Source organism: Cetorhinus maximus, chromosome 2 (assembly GCF_964194155.1).
Source record: "Cetorhinus maximus chromosome 2, sCetMax3.hap1.1, whole genome shotgun sequence".
NCBI classification, from domain to species: Eukaryota; Metazoa; Chordata; class Chondrichthyes; order Lamniformes; family Cetorhinidae; genus Cetorhinus; species Cetorhinus maximus.
The window spans coordinates 87124576-87144662 of record NC_135880.1 but is presented as its reverse complement, the minus strand read 5'-3'; the positions used below and the strand labels follow the sequence as shown (position 1 = coordinate 87144662).

The window sequence follows — 20087 nt, the reverse complement described above, 5'->3', positions numbered from 1 at the left end:
TTGTTAAAATTCTATTTGCATTTAGGTTCCTGTCAATAATTGAAAATAAATCAGGGCTAAATACACATACAAATTCAATGTCAACTTTATTTTGCCCATTAGATTTCACAAGAAGGTGCCCCTTCACTTTGATGATTCCTAAAAGGGCACAGTTCTTAAGTAATCTTTGTGAAGCGACAACAGACAAATCAACATTTCTGCTGATTTAGCTCCCACAATGGCCAAGTTGATAAACACAATAGAAGCTCCAATTTCAGATCCCCCTGTGTGCTGAGTTAGCTGATCTTAGACCGATATTTATAATTGGCCTCGAGGGCCTGGTTTCTGAGGTAAAAGGTAAGTGCCGAATCCACTCCCAACCATCCGCCTTACTTGACAAATAATGCACATTTTGCAGATACTACTTGAAAGACATTTTTTATATTTTTAAATAAATAACCTGGACTCCATATTGCCAAAATATTGAAGTAGCTGCAGAGATAGTGGGTGCACTGGTAGTAATCTTCCAAGAATCCTTAGATTCTGGAAAAGTCCCAGAGGATTGGAAAACTGCCAATATAATACCCTTATTCAAAAAGGGAGGGAGACAAAATACAGGTAACTATAGGCCAGTTAGCTTAACATCCATCATTGGGAAAATGTTAGAGTCTATTATAAAGGATGTAATAGCAGAGCATTTAAAATTGCATAACATAATCAAGCAGGGTCAGCATGGCTTCATGAAGGGGAAATCATGCCTGACAAATTTATTGGAATTCTTTGAGGAGGTAACAAGCAGAATAGATAAAGGGGAACCAGTAGATGTAATATGTTTGGACTTCCAAAAGGCGTTCAATAAGGGGCTGTACATAAGGCTACTTAATAAGATAAGAGCCCATGGTGTTAGTATATTAGCACGGATAGAGGATTGGCCGACCAACAGAAGACAGAGAGTTGGGATAAGGGGGGCATTTTCAGGATGACAACTTGTTAACTAGTGGAGTGCCACAGGGATCAGTGCTGGGGCCACAATTATTTACAATATATATTAATGACTTGGATGAGGGAAATGAATGTACTATCGCCAAGTTTGCGAATGGCACAAAAACAGGTGTGAAGGCAAGTGGTGAGGATGACAAGAAGTCTACAGAGGGATATAGACAGATTAGGTGAGTGGGCAAAAATTTGGCAGATGGATTATAATGTGGGAAAATGTGAGATTATGCACTTTGGCAGGAAGAATAGAGGAGCTGAATATTATTTAAATGGAGAAAGACTACAGAAAGCTGCAGCACAGAGGGATTTGGGCATTGTCATGCATGAATCCCAAAAAGCTAGCATACAAATTCAACAGGTAATAGGGAAGGCAAATGTGATTTTTAACTGCCTTAGGTAAAGTTTTATTTAAATTTGTTCATGGGATGTGGGTGTCGCTGGTTAGGCCAGCATTCATTGCCCATCCCTAATTGCTCTTGTTCAGAGGGCACTTAAGAGTCAACCACATGGCTGGTCTGGAGTCACATGTAGGCAGACCAGGTAAGGACCAGGTAAGTTCCCTAAAGGACATTAGTGAACCAGATGGGTTTTTACGACAATCGGCAATGGTTTCATGGTCATCATCAGACTTATAACTCCAGATTTTTATTGAATTCAAATTCCACCATCTGCCCGTGGTGGGATTCAAATCCGGGTACCCAGAGCATTACCGAGTCCCTGGAATACAAGTCCAGTAACAATACCACTATGCTACCACCTCCCCATTAGGCTTAAACTCACAATATGGCTGAAAAACTGATTATGTTGATAAGAACCAGTAGTTTAAAAAATCTTTATCAAGGTTATAGATTGCCGAAGGCTCATGCAAAACATGGTGCTGAATGACAAGGTCTCTGGTCAAACATGCTTATCTCTAAAATTGCAAGTAATTTAGTGAGCTTTCCTGAAACATTCATTATGTGTCCTGAACCTTTCAAGTATTCTTTGATCATTTTCAGGAAGAACACTAACACAGGACATCGCAAAAAATACAAAAACTAATCTTATTTTTGGTTTCTCTTTTTAAAAAAAATGCCTACAACATCTTTGTATTAGTCATGTCATTAGCTTCTATTTTCCTTCTTTCAGCTATTATCTCTTCATACCCATGATATGTGCCATCAGTCAGAAAAATGGGATTGAATCTTTTCATATATGCATATCCTTGAAATAACTTTTATGTAGCTATAGAATTTTAAAAATTATACAATCCCTGGTTGTTCAGTGCATAATCATTGGCAATGTCTCAAGTTTAGTCCCTGGGATGCTGGGGTGCTACAAACAACAAATATGTTCCCAAGCTTTTTTTTTCAGGGTAGGGGCAGTAGGTTCCTACACCTCCTGATCCACAAGCATTAGTGTAAAGATGCTTGCCTCTAATTCAGCTCTTCACATCTCCTTTAAGTTGCTGGATGTCCCAAAGCCTGGGAAATGTAACTGAAATGAGTTAAATTTAAAATGACTGTTCAAATTGGCTTTGAGCCAAACTCTCCAGTAGAGCAACAACAATGGCATCTACCCAACAGTGTGGAAAATTGCCCAGAAAGTCCCGTCAACTAAAAGCAGGACAAATCTAATCTAGCCAATTGCCACCACAGTCAATTCTCAATTATTAGCAAAAGCAATGGAGAGTATTGTTGATGGTGTTAGCAAGTGACACTTAATCCCAATAACCTGCTCACTTGTGCTCAGTGTGGCTTTTGCAAGGGCCAGTTGGCTCCAGACATCATTACAGCTTTGGTCCAAATGTTGGGAAAAGTGCTGAATTCCTGAGGTGAGCAGAGGGTGACTGCCCTTAATCTCAAGGCAGCACTTGAACGTGCGGGGCATCAAGGAGCCCTAATAAAGTTGAAGTCAATGAAAAACAGAGGGAAAACTCTCTTGTGGTACAAAAGGAAGCTGGTTGTGTTTATTGGAGGCCAATCATCTCAGCACCAGGGCATCACTGCAGGAGTTCCTCAGGGTAGTGTCCTAGGCTCCACCATCTTCAGCTGCTTCATCAATGAGCTTCCCTCCATCATTGTCATAAATTGAGTTATTTGTTTATTCAGTTCCATTGGCAACTGATCATATAATTTAGCAGTGTGTGCCCGCATGCAGCAAGACCTGGGCAACATTCAAGTTTGGGCTGATGTGACAGGAACATCCCTTCCCACCTAGGTGTCTGGCAATGACCATCTCCAACAAATCAGTGTCTTACCAGCAGCCCCTTGACATTCAACAACATTACCTTCAATGATTCCTCCGATGTCAATGCTGAATGGGTCACTAGTCATCAGAAGTTTAACTGGACCACCCACATAAATACCATGGCTACAAGAGTAGGTCAGAGGCTGGGAATTCTGCAGCCAATAATTTCCCTTCTGGCTCCCTGAAGCCTCTTCACCATCTACAAGTCATAAGTCAGGAGTGTGATGGAATACTGTCCACCTGCCTGGATGAGTGCAGCTCCAACACCACTGAGAAAGCTGTATGCCATCAAGGACAAAGCAACCCACTAACTGGCACCTCAACCACCAACTTAAAATGTCCACTCCCTCCAATGTGCAGTGTGGCTGAAGTATGCACCATCTACAAAATGCACAGCAACAGTCTGGCAAGGCTTCTTACTCCGCACCTATCAAGCAGTGACCTCTAGTACCTAAAAGGATAAGAGTAGCAGGCCCATGAGAACACCACCACTTGTAAGTTCCCCTTGTGATGGAATCCGCAATTTCAAAGCTTGCATTTTTTGTACAGACCCCAATTGAAAAGGAAAACTGAAACTCAACCCGAGAGCTTGGGATGCTCAAACTCCTTGTCCCAGGAACAGTTTAGATTTTTAAAAATTAATTCACGGGTTGTGGGCTATGCTGGCTGGGCCAGCATTTATTGCCCGTCCCTAGCTGCCCTTGAGAAGGTGGGGTGAGCAGCTTTCTTGAACCGTTGGGAGTCCCTGTGGTGTAGGTACACCCACAGTGCTGTTAGGGAGTGAGTTCCAGGATTTTGGCCAAGCAACAGTGAAGGAACGGCGATATATTTCCAAGTCAGGATGGTGAGTGGCTTGGAGGGGAATTTCCAGGTGTTGGTGCTCCAGACTATCTGCTGCTCTTGTCCTTCTAGATGGTAGTGGTCATGGGTTTGGAAGGGGTCTTAGTGCATCTGGTAGATGGTACACACTGCTGCAACTGTGCATCGGTGGTGGAGGGAGTAAATGTTTGTGGATGTGGTGCCAATCAAGCAGGCTGCTTTGTCCAGGACAGTGTCAAGCTTCTTGAGTGTTGTGGGAGCTGCACTCATCCAGGCAAGTGGGGAGTATTCCATCTCAGTCCTGGCTTGTGCCTTGTAGATGACGGACAGGCTTTGGGGAGTCAGGGGAGTTACCCATCGCCTCTGACCTGCTCCTGCAGCCACAGTATTTATATTGCTAGTCCAGTTCAGTTTCTGGTCAATGGCAATCACTAGGATGTTGGTAGTGTGGGATTCAGTGATGGTAATGCCATTGAAAGTCAAGGGGCGATGGTTGGATTCTCTGTTGTTGGAGATGGTCATTGCCTGGCACTTGAGTGGCACGAATGTTACTTGCCACTTGTCAGCCCAAACCTGGATATTGTCCAGGTCATGCTGCAGTTGGACATGGGCTGCTTCAGTGTCTGAGGAGTTGTGAATGGTGCTGAACATCATGCAATCATCAGTGGACATCCCCACTTCTGACCTCATGATGGAAGGAAGGTCATTGATGAAGCAGCTGAAGATGGTTGGGCCTAGGACACTGCCCTGAGGAACTCCTGCAGTGATGTCCTGGAACTGAGATGACTGACCTCCAACAACCACAACCATCTTCCTTTGTGCTAGGTATGACTCCAACCAGTGGAGAGTTTTCCCCCGATTCCCATTGACTCCAATTTTGCTAAGGCTCCTTGATACCACACCTGGTCAAATGTAGCCTTGATGTCAAGGGCAGTCACTCTCACCTCACCTCTGGAGTTCAGCTCCTTTGTCCATGTTTGACTCTGTAATGAGGTCAGAACCCAAACTGGGCATCAGTAAGCAGGTTATTGCTAAGTAAGTGCCGTTTGATAGCATTATTGATGGCCCCTTCCATTAGTTTGCTGATGAGCCTTTAGTGAATTTCCTCCATGGCTAGTATACACTTCATTAGGTGAGGAGACCAATGCTGTATACATTTTTCCAGGAATAGCCTCATCAAGGCCCTATTCAATTGCAGTAACATTTCCTTACATTTATAGACCAATCCCTTTATAATAAATACTAACTGGCCATTTTCTTCCTAATTGCTGTCCCTGCATGTTAACTTTTTGTGATTTATGCACAAGAACATCCAGGCCCCTCTGAATACGAACATTGTCAAATCTTTCACCATTTAAAAAAATTCTTTTTTTCTAATTTGCTTTCCAATTTTGACAGCTTCACACATTCCCAAGTTATACTCCAATTACCATGTCATTGCCCACTCACTCTCATGTCTATATCCATTTGCAGCCTCTTTGCATCCTGCTCACAGCTAATTTCTCACCTAACTTGGTATTGTCAGGAAATCAGGATACATTACAATTACCCCGCATCAGATTAGTCTACAGACCAGATCTGTCCAAGGTGCAATTTATACATTTCAGTCAAATTGAGAAGTAAAGTTTAACAATTTTAGGAAGAATAGATTGTACCACAGGCCTACAAGTGCTCTCATTTGGAACTACATTGAGAGATATCTTGGAAGCACATTTGGAATGACTCATTTTGCTGCATGGGCTTCTTCTGTTCAAGATGGCAGATCTTCCATTTGAAGATTAATTGTGAAACAACTTAAGTGTCTACCGCTATGTTGTCTAATCTAGCTAAAAGTTGAGTTAAGAGTGTATCTCTTGATTCAGACATCTGTGCACCAACTAAAATGGAAGCAAGTCCCCATTGCTTGTTGATGTAATAGATAATGTCTCCCTTTTTAGTTCCAATTGCTTGATTTACCACTGCTCTATTAACTGCCTGCATCAAGCCCAGCCCCCACAAATTGATGTTTCGATCTGTCAAGGGTATATATATCACAGACAAATATCATTGCATGATACAGTACAAAAGGAAGTCATTTGGCCCATCATTCCTGTACCAGACTAAATGCACTAGCGACTAAACACTATTTTTGTAGGTAACATACTTTAAACTACAGAACAGAACTTGTAACACAGCCAAAAAAAGCCATCAGCTAAACATTGCACTGCCCTTTAAGTAGACATTCAATCCTCCCGAAATCAGTCCAAAATGATTTTTGGTTCCTGAAGGTTTACTTCCAATCTTTTCCTTTCCCAGCTTGGAAACTTCTAATTCCAGGACTGTCATTTACAATCAGAGTTTTCCTGGAGGAATCTACCTCTAGCTAAAGCTAGGCAAATCTTCCAGCCTTGTTTTAACTCCGCATGAATTTGGTCTATCCAATCAGAGCATGAACTCCCACTTGTATTCCTGTGTAGTGAACCATCAATATTTTCCTTCTCTAGCTGCTCTCTCTATCTCTCCCGGAGCCCGGAAGACTAACTTGTATGCGATATTCAATGATATTTTAGGAAGGCCTGTAACCTGATATTGCAATGGCTTTCCATATTAAAGCCCATCGCCATGGCAACCTGAATTACATGGGCCTTGCATCCAGGTAGCAATGGTGATTTAGTTATCCTTTGTCAGCCCAACTATCTTTCATCTTGGAAGTAAATGAACAGTTTAAAGCACAACTATTTATAACCCAACATTTTCGCCAGTTTTCTGGGACTTTGGTGACTCCCAGTCTATCTAGTGTTTGCACACATGCTGTGGCCAGCATCTCCAAGCGTAAACCTTGCACCTTGTACCCAGTAATCTAGGTCCCCTATAATTTCTAATCATCAAGACACCCAGGCATGCTGTCAGGCAAACTTCAGAGCAGGTCGCATAACCCTCTTCATTTTATCCTGAAATAAAAACACAGTCCCAATAAATAACAACCTTATAAACCTCATAATTGTAATACAAAGAATTCAGTGCATGCTCTTCCTAAGGTTTTTGATTTGTTTGGAAAAGGGATGTTGCGCAAGAGACCATTTGCTGCGGAGAATCAACAGATGTGATTATATAAACAAAAGTGTAATCAGGAACTGATATAAAAACTGGCTACTGCCACCAGGCATTGAATTCTTAAATAAGTTGTAGATCCTAGTAACAGATTTTTTTTGTACAGGAGGCATCTGATCCCAGAGTGAGGAAAACCAATCTGAGGGCAGAAATACGTCCTCCTGTGCAGTCCAAAACAAGACATTATTGAACTGTTCAGGTAAGCTAATCATCAAAATAAAAAATGAGATGCATCATGACCATGAAGAGATAGGTTATAAAAATCTGGACTGTAGACAGGAGACTGAAGAGGAATGTCCATTTTTAGATCTAAAGTAGTGTTACGGACAGGGGAGGGAGGCAAAACTGAACTTTTTCTTTTGCCGACTGTCCGTGAGCCAAGGCATTTTAATTTTCAAAATAGGCTGCGGCATGTTTTCCCAAACCCTTTGTTTGTGAGGTCAACTTTAAAATGACTTGCAGCAAACTCTCTTTAGGATTAAATCAGAAGTATAGTTTATTCACACATTCAAACCCCGGGAATGGTTGCAACTTCACGCACTCACACACACAGCACATGTGCACACGCAATGAGAGAGGAAATTGGAGCTTTAACAACTATGAATAACTTAGAGACAAAGCACCAGAAATGTGGTTATCAGTTAACATGATTGCCAGAGTCCAGAAAGTCAGAGTCCAGAGTGGGTTCCTTCACAGAGGAGCTACAGTTCAGCTAGCTGAAGATGGAATTTGCAGAATTCCTTTGAAGTTGGTGACACGGCGAGATGAGGTTAGTATACAGAGACTTGGTCCACTCGGCAAGCATGGCAGGAATTTTCCAGAGAAACAGGCTCCAAGGAGGCTCAGACTTGATGCAGGCTTGTGGTTAGCCTGGAGTGCTGCTTTGATGTTTGCAGGCTAGAGTTTAAACAGCAAACTGAGTTGCCAGTTTAGAAACGTAATATTAAAACTTTCCAAAGGCCAGAAGCTTAGGTGATGTGATGTGGCTCATTAATGAGTCAGTTGCAAGCTAATAAGCAGTTTCTATGCCTCTGGTCAAAATCCATTGTTTACCTTAGGAGATAGATGGTGACTTTCAGCATCTCTGCAGGTGTAACGAGTTTTGATGGCTCTCCCTTTGTTATAGTCCAGGCTGGGGAGACAAGTTGTCTGCTGGTCCCTGGTCTCATGAATTGTAATGTGTCCTCACAATGAGAGGTGTAAGATTCCACACAGATGAGGGTTGAGCTATTGCCCTGTAACTGCAGGAAATTTCCAGAAACAGCAGCCAACTTGTGAATCATGTGACCTGCACCATCCATCTTGTGGTTCAGCAAGTCTACTTTTTAAATAAGCAAAAAGGTAAGGTTCATTTTAAACAGCTTATGATCTTTTTCATGTCTTAGGTACATGACAACAGCTAACCATTTCTTAGGATACACTATGCTATTATGAACATCTTAAGTTTTCCCTTTTTGGGGTTTAAGGCTCCAAATTCCAGTATTGGGAGAGTGACATCTTTTAGACAACTACACAAATCTCTTATTAAAAGTGAGAAAGCTGATGTATTTAGTAATGTTCAGTCTGTTCCAGGATTAGAAACTAATAACTTGCAGATAGCAGCCCACAACTTTAATGCTTGTTGTCCACAAGAATGTGACCATGAAGAACTCAACGAAAAAAGAGTAGGGCCCATTGGGAACCAAGGGGGCAATCTATGGGCGGAGCCAGAGGACATCAGTAGAGTGCTGAACGAATACTTCACATCCATCTTCACCCAAGAGAATGAGGATGAAGGTATCGAACTCAGGGAGAGAGACTGTGAGGTTCTTGAGCGAATTGATATCGGGAGTGACAAGGTATTGGAGGTGTTGGCAGGCTTAAAAGTGGACAAATCTCCAGGTTCGGATGATTTATGTCCCAGATTGCTGAGGGAGGCAAGGGAGGAGATCGCAGGGGCTCTGACCCAAATTTTTAATTCCTCTCTGGCCACGGGGTGGTGCCAGAGGACCGGAGATCAGCTAATGTGGTTCCGCTATTTAAGAAGGGTTGTAGAGATAAGCCAGGGAACTACAGGCCAGTGAGTCTCACGTCAGTGGTAGGGAAACTATTGGAGAAAATTCTGAAGGAGAGAATCTATCTCCGCTTGGAGAGGCAAGGTTTGATCCGGGATAGTCAGCATGGCTTTGTCAGAGGGAGGTCATGCCTGACAAATTTGATTGAATTTTTTGAGGAGGTGACCAGGTGTATAGATGAGGGTAGTGCAGTTGATGTAGTTTATATAGATTTCAGCAAAGCCTTTTATAAGTCTCCCGTGTGGGACCTTGTCAAGAAGGCAAATGCACATGGGATACAGGGTAATTTGATAAGGTGGATTCAAAATTGATTTAGTTGTAGGAGACAGAGGGTGATGACAGAAAGATGCTTTAATGACTGGAAGCCAGTGTCCAGTGGCATACCACAGGAATCTATGCTGGGTCTCCTATTATTCGTCATTTATAGGAACGACATAGATGACTATGTGGGGGGTAGGATTAGTAGGTTTGCGGATGACACAAAGATTGGGCAGGTGGTTAACAGTGAGGTTGAGTGCCTTGGGCTACAGGAAGATCTAGACGGGATGGTCAAATGGGCAGATACGTGGCAGATGGAATTTAACCCTGAAAAGTGTGAGGTGATACACTTTGGAAGGAGTAATTTGACAAGGAAGTGTTCAATGAATGGCATGACACTAGGAAGTCCTGAGAAACAAAGGGACCTTGACGTGTGTGCCCATGGATCTCTGAAGGTAGAGGGGCATGTTAGTGGGGTGGTGAAAAAGGCATATGAGACACTTGCCTTTATCAATCGAGGCATAGATTACAAAAGTAGGGAGGTCATGTTGGAGTTGCATAGAACCTTGGTGAGGGCGCAGCTGGGGTATTGTGTGCAGTTCTGGTCACCACATTATAGGAAGGATTTGATTGTACTGGAGGGGGTGCAGAGGAGATTCACCAGGATGTTGCCTGGGATGAAACATTTAAGTTATGAAGAGAGGTTGGATAGACTTGGGTTGTTTTCATTGGAGCAGAGAAGACTGAAGGGCAACCTGATAGAGGTGTACAAGATTATGAGGGGTATGGACAAGGTGGATAGGGAGCACCCTTAGTTGAAGGGTCAGTCACGAGGGGGCATAAGTTCAAGTGAGGGGCAGGAGGTGTAGGGGGGATGTGAGGAAAAACTTTTTTACCCAGAGGGTGGTGACGGTTTGGAATGCGCTGCCTGGGAGGGTTGCCTCACATCCTTTAAAAAGTACCTGGATGAGTAACATTCAAGGCTATGGGCCAAGTGCTGGTAAATGGGGTTAGGTAGGTTGGTCAGGTGTTTCTCACGTGTCGGTGCAGACTCGATGGGCCGAAGGGCCTCTTCTGCACTGTGAGATTCTGTGATTCTGTGAAAACCAGCTGAAAGATCTATGATGTATTCCACCATGTGGCCAAGGACTCCAAGCCTCCACATAGTGGCTCACTTTGTATTATTGTCTTAAATAGTTCCAGAGCTAGCTGTGCCTTTAATTCAAATTCTTTGTGCACTAGGAATACCTTGAACCTTGGAAACTCTAAGATTAAAGGCCCTTAAGTGTTTGGAGCTTTGGTCCAACAATGTAATTTCAGCACACTTGTCACAATTCTTCCTCCTCCTCTCTCCCATCACCTCCTGCTTTACTCAACTTACCACACACACCCGCCACCTGCACAACCCACCTCACCCACCCATTCCCAAACTGCTGCCCATTTTTTTGGGGAAGTCTTATTCCTAATAGCTTATAGAGATATGAATATTCTAAGCTAGACCCGTGGATCTCCAGTGATTGCGCTATAAAAGATAAACTTAGCATCATTGAATTAGTCAAAATCACTATTATTTCAGCCTTACAATATGTTATGCAGTTTCTCAACATATTGCCAATGGAGGAATACCAAATTTTTGTCCATTTCCTTGAATATGCTTCCTGAGGGATCATCAGCAGGTTATTATTAACCAATATTTGTCATAGGATGATGATCACCATATTGTGTTGAGATTGGGTTCGGTTCAAATTTTGGTGCGATTGTACTAAACATCACACTACTTGTAGGGATTTTTGCTATCTGCTAGCTAGCTGGTGTGGGCTCAGACCTACACCTATCCATTGCCTTAGCAATTTGTTACTATTCTCCTTGAAGAATAGGAGGTGGGGTCATGGAAATATCTATGAGGTTGAGTTGCTCCAAAAAGATGGTGAATAGATAACTCAGTATGCTCATACTTGAGCCACACAAGTTTGCAGTACCTTAAGATACCATTGTTCATTGACAAGAGTGCTTGGGAGATAGGATTCTACTCAGTGGCTCCAGACAATTTTACAAATTAAGGACTTAACGCTTAATGGTAAATGAAGGCAAGTTGCAGTTTTGGCTAAATTCCAGTAATATCCCTGTACACATTTGAGAGATCATTCCCCCAACCCTCATTCCAAGCTTTGGCCATTGCTAACCTGCATTATGAGCTGTCTTGTTAGAAAATATAAGAAAGCAAGCATATCCCATGTCGACTAAAGAAAAGTCCGAGCTGTGTGCACTTCTCAGCAGCAATTTTTAAAGAGACCCTCAAGCACAGTGCTGGGTTTCAGAGTGGTCAAAATAATATGTCTGTGGATGGTTTCACAGGGAGAAGCCCCAAAGAAACTGATACAAATTAGACTCGTACACATGCTGGTGAAGTGCAGAGAGTGGAGGCTGGGAGCACCTAACTCGCAAGTGCTTCTGTTATCTTTGAAACCTTGTGTGTTTCAATAAACACTCGTCAAGCAGTGGCATTTTGAGCAACTTTTTCTGAAGGCATATTGGAAGATGCAAAATGGTAGCCAAGAATGCCAAGGATAGCAGACCATGCACTTAAATCTAGGGAATTCACCATATCCTGATTCACAGAAATCACTGTAAATGAGCTCCTTATACTATGGGGTAATTTTACCTTTCAACACCTGGGTGGTAATCTGGCAGAGCAAATCATCCAATTTTCATCCCAATGATTTCTTAAAGTGGTCAAGGTGAAAGTTACACACTAAAATAATATCCACGGCATTGATTGTAATTTGTAGTGCATCAATTGCTCAACATCTTTTATTCCATCAAACATTAATGTTTCAGTCCTTGAACAGGGAAATTGATTTCATAACTTAAGGTTGCAATTAAAATGCTTCCCACCAAAGTACAGTTTTAAAACCCCAAAAGCCCCAATTTTTAAGATGGTGGACTGAATTTTACAGGCCATTGCTGAAGGGCTAGGAGGCTGCAGGGATGGCAAAATGGCTGGGGGAGGCATCGGGAGGGAATCCTGCATCTTCCCACCCGAAGCCAATTAAGCCATTTAAGTAGCCAATTAAGGGCCACTTCCCGCCCTGCTTCAGGAGAGCTGGCTACCATGTGGGGAAACTGTCAGGTAAATCCTGGCGGCCTCTCAGCAAGTCCTGAGGTGTGATGGAGGGGGGAAGAACCCCTCCTCGATGGAGGCCCCATGCATGGTCCATAGAGGGGCCTCCACAATGGCAATGGCCATCGTCTCAGCAACCACCAGTTCCCCACTATTTTCCCCTTCCCACTTCCAGGGCCTGGCTGCCAAGCCCCAGTTTCCCCACAAAGATACTTACTTGCCTTCAAATGACCAAGTGCCCTTAAGTGCCTTCACCCTGTTGCTGCAGCCTCAGCATTGGCCACTGGTGTTGTTGAGGCTACTGAGCTGCCAGCTCTTGGACTGGGCTGGCTGCTCTTGGGGCCGGGCTGCTGACCTTAATTGGATGGCAGTCCTGGTGGCTGCTTCTTAATTGGTCACCGCTGGCAATATGCCACCCCATGTCCTGGCGCCTCCAAAGCAAGGTTGCCTCCCACTTTCAGCCCCAATGATGGAACTTCTGGTTAAACAACAAAATTTAGCTCTACATATTTTGATTAGTTATTGGAGAATGTTTAAAATTTGCACAGCAATACCAGTAAGAACATGAACTGTTTTTTTTCCTAAATAAAATTTTGAAATGCTTGAAATTCAGATGACTTTAAGTATTGTTTGTACTGTACAATAACTGATTACAGTAAAAATACAAGCCAAAAAATAGGAATGAAACAGAATTCCATTACAAAGTCAAATGGAATGCTACATTAAATGGGAATCTGAAAAGTTTCCTAGAACTTAATCCTTTACAGCCCAACTATATTTGTTTTCAGTGATCTTATATTTTCTACCATACAAAGAAATACTCCTGGAACCATTGTTGTTTGAATTTAAAATCTATTTGGATATGTCAAGTCATCAATCCACACTTCCCAGCTGTGAAAACACATCTGTACCTTCATATAGAGCTTATTTTTAAATCTATAATGTTGAATATTTTAAACAGCGATTGCAGCACATCACAGACAATCAGTTAACCATTTTCCGATCTACCATTGTTAAACAGTTTTTTGGTTAAAAAAAAGGTCCCCTCAAGTGAGCAGAGTTACAGCATGATGTTACATAGATCACTTACACAAACTACCGAAACTACGTAATAAAACATAACTCCAGCAGCTTAACTATTGTACTGCTTTTAGCTCCTCATAAATCAGTTGTAAAATATCCAAAAGCTGGTCAGTATTTCAAATGTGGTTAAGAATATGCTTGTATTTCAAACTAATAGCATTAAAGGGACACTGTGGAACAAAGGAACAAGATGCTAGCTGTTCATTTAACCCAGGCTACAAAGCATTTTCCTGTTAGCTGTTTGTGGATAACTAGCACCAATATGTTATAGCATCTGGGCAATTTAGGCCAGGCCTAAAGAAGCAAATAATCAGGAATACAGATTTTATAATTACAGTAGTCTATATTGAGAGGTGGCAATTGGAAAGTAGTCAAATCCGCAGGAAAACACAATGCAGGTATAAGCCAATTTTACCAAGTCCCAACTTGCACCCAAGTAATTTTTTTTCATGGATCGGTGTTCACAAAATAGTTTTCCTAATGATATAAAACTTAGTGACTAACAAGAAGCTGCAAAGCCAAAAGCCTACAGTTGCTTAATAATCCCCTGCACAGTTTCTACAACATGTACTGTAGAATTGCTGCAGTTAGCTCCTTGAGGGAACTTTAAGATGTGAAACTTGAGGACTTAAATCCAGCCAATTGCAATCTGTTGCTAATCAATCTCCTGCTGCAGAGTTCCAAGTAGAGCTGTTGCTTCCAGAGTCTGGTGTCAGGCATACAAACTACATGCCCCGCCCAGCAGAGCTGGTTTTGAGTAATTCGCACCTTGATTCTGGACAAGTTGGCTTTGGAGAGGACGCAGCTGTTGGACTGCCTTTCTTGCTACCAGATTTGCAGGATTTTGCGAAGGTGTCACTGGTGGCGCTTCCAGTGTTTTGAGGTGCATTCTGTAGGTCTCCCAAACATATAAGAGCTCAGGGACCACTGCTGCATGGTGAACCACAACCTTGGTCTCAGGATTGAGATCTTGGTCCTCAAATACTCTTTTCCTGGCCGAAGGTTGAGCTGGCACATTGGAAACAATGAAGGATTTTGTCATATATGTCTATGTAGAGAGGAGGCTTGCAAGGTACGGAAAATGGTCTACACGTTCCAGGATCTTGCTGTTGATCTTTATTGATGCTGTGGGAGCTAGTTGGAAGAGTACCTTACTTTTCCGCATGTTTAGTGAAAGGCCCATTTTCCCATATGCTTCAGAGAAGGAGTTGACAATGACCTGGAGCTCAGTTTCTCAGTGCACGTGCACACAAGTATCATCTTCATACTGAAGTTCTATGACTGCGGTAATTACAGAGGAGCCTCCTGCTATCAGCCATAGGAAAGAACAATGCAAGGATCCTCCTTAACCACCTCCTCCCAATGGCCAAGGAACTCCTTCCAGAGTTGCAGTGTGGTTTTTGCTCATCAGGGTGAGATTTATGATCACTTAGACCTTAAGAAACTACTGAGTCATTTGCTGTTTTCATTGGTCATTGGGGATTTACAGGATGACTTTAGGAAGCATAAGTCCTACCTCACAAATTTCATTGAGGCATTTTTAAGGAAATGACCAGGATAGTGGATGAAGGTAAAAAGAAAGACTAGCATTCATATAGTGCCTTTCACAACCTCAGGATGTACCAAAGCACTTTGCAACTAATGAAGTACAAATTCAAGAGTTTGAAAGGCAATATCCTGGTTGGCTAGCTACAAATTACTTCCATAAACATTTGAAGTAACTGTCAAGATTGAGGCAAAACCACAAAAAGCTGCAACTAATCAAGGAAGATTATCACCACTACAATATGCTTTTGTTCAGGATCTAAGCAATGTCTTGGATACTTTAATTCTTATATCACAGACATTTTGCATAAGTTCCTTGCCAAGTCATAGTCAATATTATGGCAAATCAGAATGATGAGTTGGTACTTTCCTCCCCAACTTTCCTATTGCTAGTATTTTTTGACATTTGTTAAACAGTATTTATGGGGTTGATTCAGCAATTAGTAAACATAATGCTTGCAAAAACAATTCTTGGTAACCTGTTAAGCAGATTGCTTAACAACTGGAAATCATTTGTAATGGTTCGCTCAAAATTTGATGAAATGTGTTTTATTTTATGGAAGGGTTGAACAGAAATGGAAGAACAATAAGCACAAGTAGAGCACTATCTTACATTCATAGATCAGTTCTTCTTGAGCTGGAATAGGTAACAAAAATTTGCCAAAAATGAGCACAGGTGCTAAGCAATAACTGTTTAAACTAACCCTATGGCACTAATTTATGTTTCCACATCACATGTATGGGTGCTGCTCATATTGCCCATTAGAATTCTATGAATGTTCTACAAGCTGAGGAAGGAGCAATAGAAATACATAATGAAACATTTTAACTATCAAAACTGAAGCTTTATATTGATTTAAAAAGAAATGAATCACTGCAAAACATACAATAGGGTTAGGTTTCCAGATAGATGACTTAATACTTCAGACACACTATTGTATTACATATATTATGGATTTAAAAAAAACATTTTTTGTCAGCAAAAATTACTCAACTCCACTTTCAGCTGTCTTGCTGAGACTTTGGCACATCAAATGTGCACCAGTCAGCAGCAGAAAGCAGGTATAACTTTAAGGTAGCATAATACAAAGATTTGGTACCAATGTTAACTTACTTAAGGGACAAAATTCTTTGAAGTGCTACTGCCCGTTGCAGCCAAATGGTTCAGTGGCTAAACTGCCTCACACACTATTACAATGGGCCACAGAAATCAGAGCAGTTCCAAGTCTGATCCCTAGTTTGTTTTGGTTTTGCCAATCAGACAGCACTGAGACACTAAAGTTTCCCCCCACCGCCCACCCCCATAAACAGTACCAAACAGGTTAATTCCAAGCAAAAAAAGTGATTTATCAAGAGCCTTTCCTGATCTCTGGGCATCCCAAAGTGCTTCACTGACATTGAAGTACTTTTGAAAGTGTAGTCACTATAGCAACATAGATAAAATAGGCAAATTAAGGCCAATGTGTGGCACTATATGTTCCACTTGTGCTGCTCTCTTCATCTTTATTTAACTATTTACCTGTTGTTTGCAGCTGTTTCGAACAGAAGTTAGCAGGAGAGCAGCAAATGCTGCGTAGTTTTCAACATGAACAGGTTTGTTAGATGCATTGATAGAAAAGGAAGACAGCAGACTGTACAGTTCTCTCAGTCCCTAACATTAGAAATTAGAAATATTAGGAACCATTAGAAAGAACAGAAGTTTGTTTCTACTGGTTCAGGAGGGCCAGTTCTAGAGATACATCATCTTTGCACCTGGTCAGCAGAGGCAATCTTTAATAGGTTCTGCATATAGACGTTAAAGTAACCACAACCCTGACCATTGGTTCTTTCTAAGCTGCCACGGAATATTTGATGGGAATTAAATGGCCTTGGTACAGAAAAGTGTTAGTTATGTCACCAAGGCCCTATTAGCGTTCACTAAATTAAAAAATACACACATTCATGAAAGCCGATTCAATACATTTAAATCCATTCACATACTTAATTCCTTGTAAAAAAACACAAAAATTTGTATCCATAACCCCACATCAAAGACAGCTAATCCTTTAGTAACCTCTGAACTGTCAATCAAACTGAACTTACAACCCACAACTGTGATAAAGTTAAGTTGTGGAAAGCAGAAAAGCATTCATAATACTTTAATGATAGCACTTGGGGTTATGTCAACAGACAACTATTGATACTGTTAGAACAGATTTTTTTCCCCCAACTCTCATAAATACAGGCAGGCAGATTTTTTTTCTCAATTTTTAAAGAACAGCCTTTTAAATAACATGATAGCTTGACAGCTCTACAGTCCTTATCTGCCCTTCAAGAGCATTTACGACCTCTCGAAAGATACATAATTCCCAAACTGTGGGATAAGGTTCTTGCTCCAATGAAAATGGGGTTTATTTGAACTTAACACTCAGCTTAAATGGCCCTGCTGAGTTTGGATTTTCCATATTGGAAGTCATGTGCCCCCTATTTCCAATCCAAAAATAGGATCAGTTGGAAATGGGGGTAGGGCTTCCAAATCCCGCCTGCCATTTTTAAAGGACCCAGGAGTGCCACGGCTCTCCTGCCTCTAGTGTCGGCTTCACCCTGTGTGAAATGCAACAGTCAACAATGAACTGGAGTGGAATCGTTTAGGCATTCTGCTTGAAAAGAATTAAGTGGTAATGTTTAGCTGTGAACACCTTCCTGTGAGCTTTCCTCGTGTACAAACAAAACATATGCAATCTAAAACAATGTAGAAACAACCATCCATTTCATATCAAGTTTTGCTTCACAGATAATTTTATTACAGTTCCCTTTGTTCTGGATCTCAATGTATTGGAAATATGTGCATCTGCTCAGGCCGAAAAAGTCTAGGTCAATAACAAAAATAGTTCTGTGCAGAGCAAATTAAGTGATACTTTGAAGCACACAGGAATCATTGTCAATCTTGCAGTGACTACACTGAGCAACAGGTTAGAATTTCACAGTAGTTCTCGATAGATTCTGTAAAAAAATAAGGTGGGGTGGAAGGGTTTAAATAAAAGTTTGGAAAGTTTAAATACAGTTTTGTTCTATAATTGTTCACACAGCCTTCTCCAAAACCCAACTTAATTTGTAATTTTATAAATTATGCATGTTAAACATATATTTAGCTGAAAATATACCATTGAACTACAATCTTTAATTTGATATTTTCTTTTGGTCAGTAAGTAGACTATGTCCATCAGAATATAAAATTCAAGGTATGTTGTTTAAACTCAACTGGTTGTTTAAAAAAATGTCTAAAATCTACAGTAGTATTGACTTTGGAATATCATCAAGACTTTTAGGGCATCTTTCGTGACCAATGAACACTCAAAGCACTTTACAGTCAATGAACTGGTGCTGAAGTGTAGACGTTGTTTTGCAGGCAAATATAGCAACCAGTTTGAAATCAGAACAGTCCCATGAGCAGCAAATATATGAATGATCAGATAATCTTGTTTGATGGTATTGGTTGGGGGGCAAACAGTGGCCATGACACTGGAAAACATCTCTACTTTTTGAGTAAAATATTTTCTACATCTACTGAGCAGGTAGACAGGGCCTAAGATTCAAATCTCATCCAAACAATGTACCACCAACAATGCTGCATTCCTTAAGTTCTGCACTGAAATTGTAACCTGGATTATCTGCTTATATCATGCAGTGGGACTTGACATCATGACATTGATTCAGAATCAAAGGTGTTATCAACTGAACCAAGCTTACATATGGCACAAAGCTTACAACAAAATTATAAAGGTCCAAACAGGCAAAAGGGTTTTCTGCATCAATCTAATTCCTACCCAAATTTTTGACACAGAAAAACCAAGGCACCCTTTGATTAAACATGCCAAATGTTTTACCACTGGATTTTTTTCTTACTTTTAAAAACTTTTCTGATGCTCATTTGAAACTGTAAGAACATAATTTAAATTATACATTAGCTGATCTTCTCAAGTGTAAAACAAATTAAAAGAATACTGATTACATTGTTCTTATGAAGCATGGCTGAAATTTAGCTGAGCATGATGATAATTGGAAAATCATAATTAGTATCCAATTTGAAAGAAAAATCAACTTTTTAAGTCTGCGTACAGGCAGCAAGCAAGAATAAGAAACAGGAATCATATCTACGATCCCACACATTTGCTTTGTGAATAAATAAGTTCTGTGAAATGGTTTACAATTCCTCATACTCTATGCACCACATGGGGAAGACAGTGAATGAATTAGTGTTTGTGCTACACTGCAGACTAGCCATACATAGCTAATTATAGTTTTTGAGTTGCAAATTAAATAAAAATGAGACAGTCATGGATATGTGATCTCAATGCTTATTTGCACATATGCTTTAACTATTTTGTAGGTTGATGAAATCGCAAGAACACAAGCACAATGTTAGTGTTTTTTGATCATTCTGTGCACTTTACTCTTTTAGTTATATCTTATTGGCGATTTACAGGTGAAAACACTAGACCTCAGCATCCTGGAAACACCAGCAACAGTGTATGGAGAAGGGCGGAGCTGTTATCATTATGACCAACTCATTATGGCCAGCAGAAGAAAGCAAGTCCAACCAATAACGAGCAGCTCCAACAGGACATATCAGGGTAAATAGCAAACAACATCCAGTCATGTCTGGATAGGGAGCAGGGGCATGTCTAAAGAGTCTCATTATGAGAGTCAACATTCTCACTTGGCTGAAGTACCACTCCAATTGCTGAGCAAAAAACTAGAAGCTGAACTAATATGTTTTGTGTCTGATAAACTTCTGTCACAATTCAAAATTTTGGATAAGGATCAAGACGGCAAAGTTTCACACAGAATGTTAAGCAAATAAAGAACAAAGGAAGTTCTTTACAAGGTGTTCTTTACTAAAATTAGTGCATATGGATAAGTGATGCCATTAT

The 20087-nt window shown here is 41.0% G+C and overlaps 1 protein-coding gene and 1 long non-coding RNA gene across 3 annotated transcripts in view; one reads left to right on the top strand and one right to left on the bottom strand.

Moving 5' to 3' along the window:
* srfbp1 (serum response factor binding protein 1) overlaps positions 1-20087 on the bottom strand; it is a 276667-nt gene that overhangs the window by 203024 nt on the left and 53556 nt on the right. The window contains exon 1 of one of the 2 annotated variants that reach the window (XM_078566690.1): positions 6841-6903. The exons of the other annotated variant lie outside the window; for it this stretch is intronic. Coding sequence (XP_078422816.1) covers positions 6841-6888 — 48 coding nt within the window. The 5' untranslated portion in view covers positions 6889-6903. Of the gene's footprint in view, positions 1-6840; positions 6904-20087 lie in introns of those variants that run through there. 2 annotated transcript variants of the gene reach the window in all.
* LOC144695741 (uncharacterized) lies at positions 241-19671 on the top strand. The gene is made up of 3 exons (XR_013580006.1): positions 241-336; positions 7220-7312; positions 19616-19671. It is a non-coding gene; the product is annotated as an uncharacterized LOC144695741 (long non-coding RNA).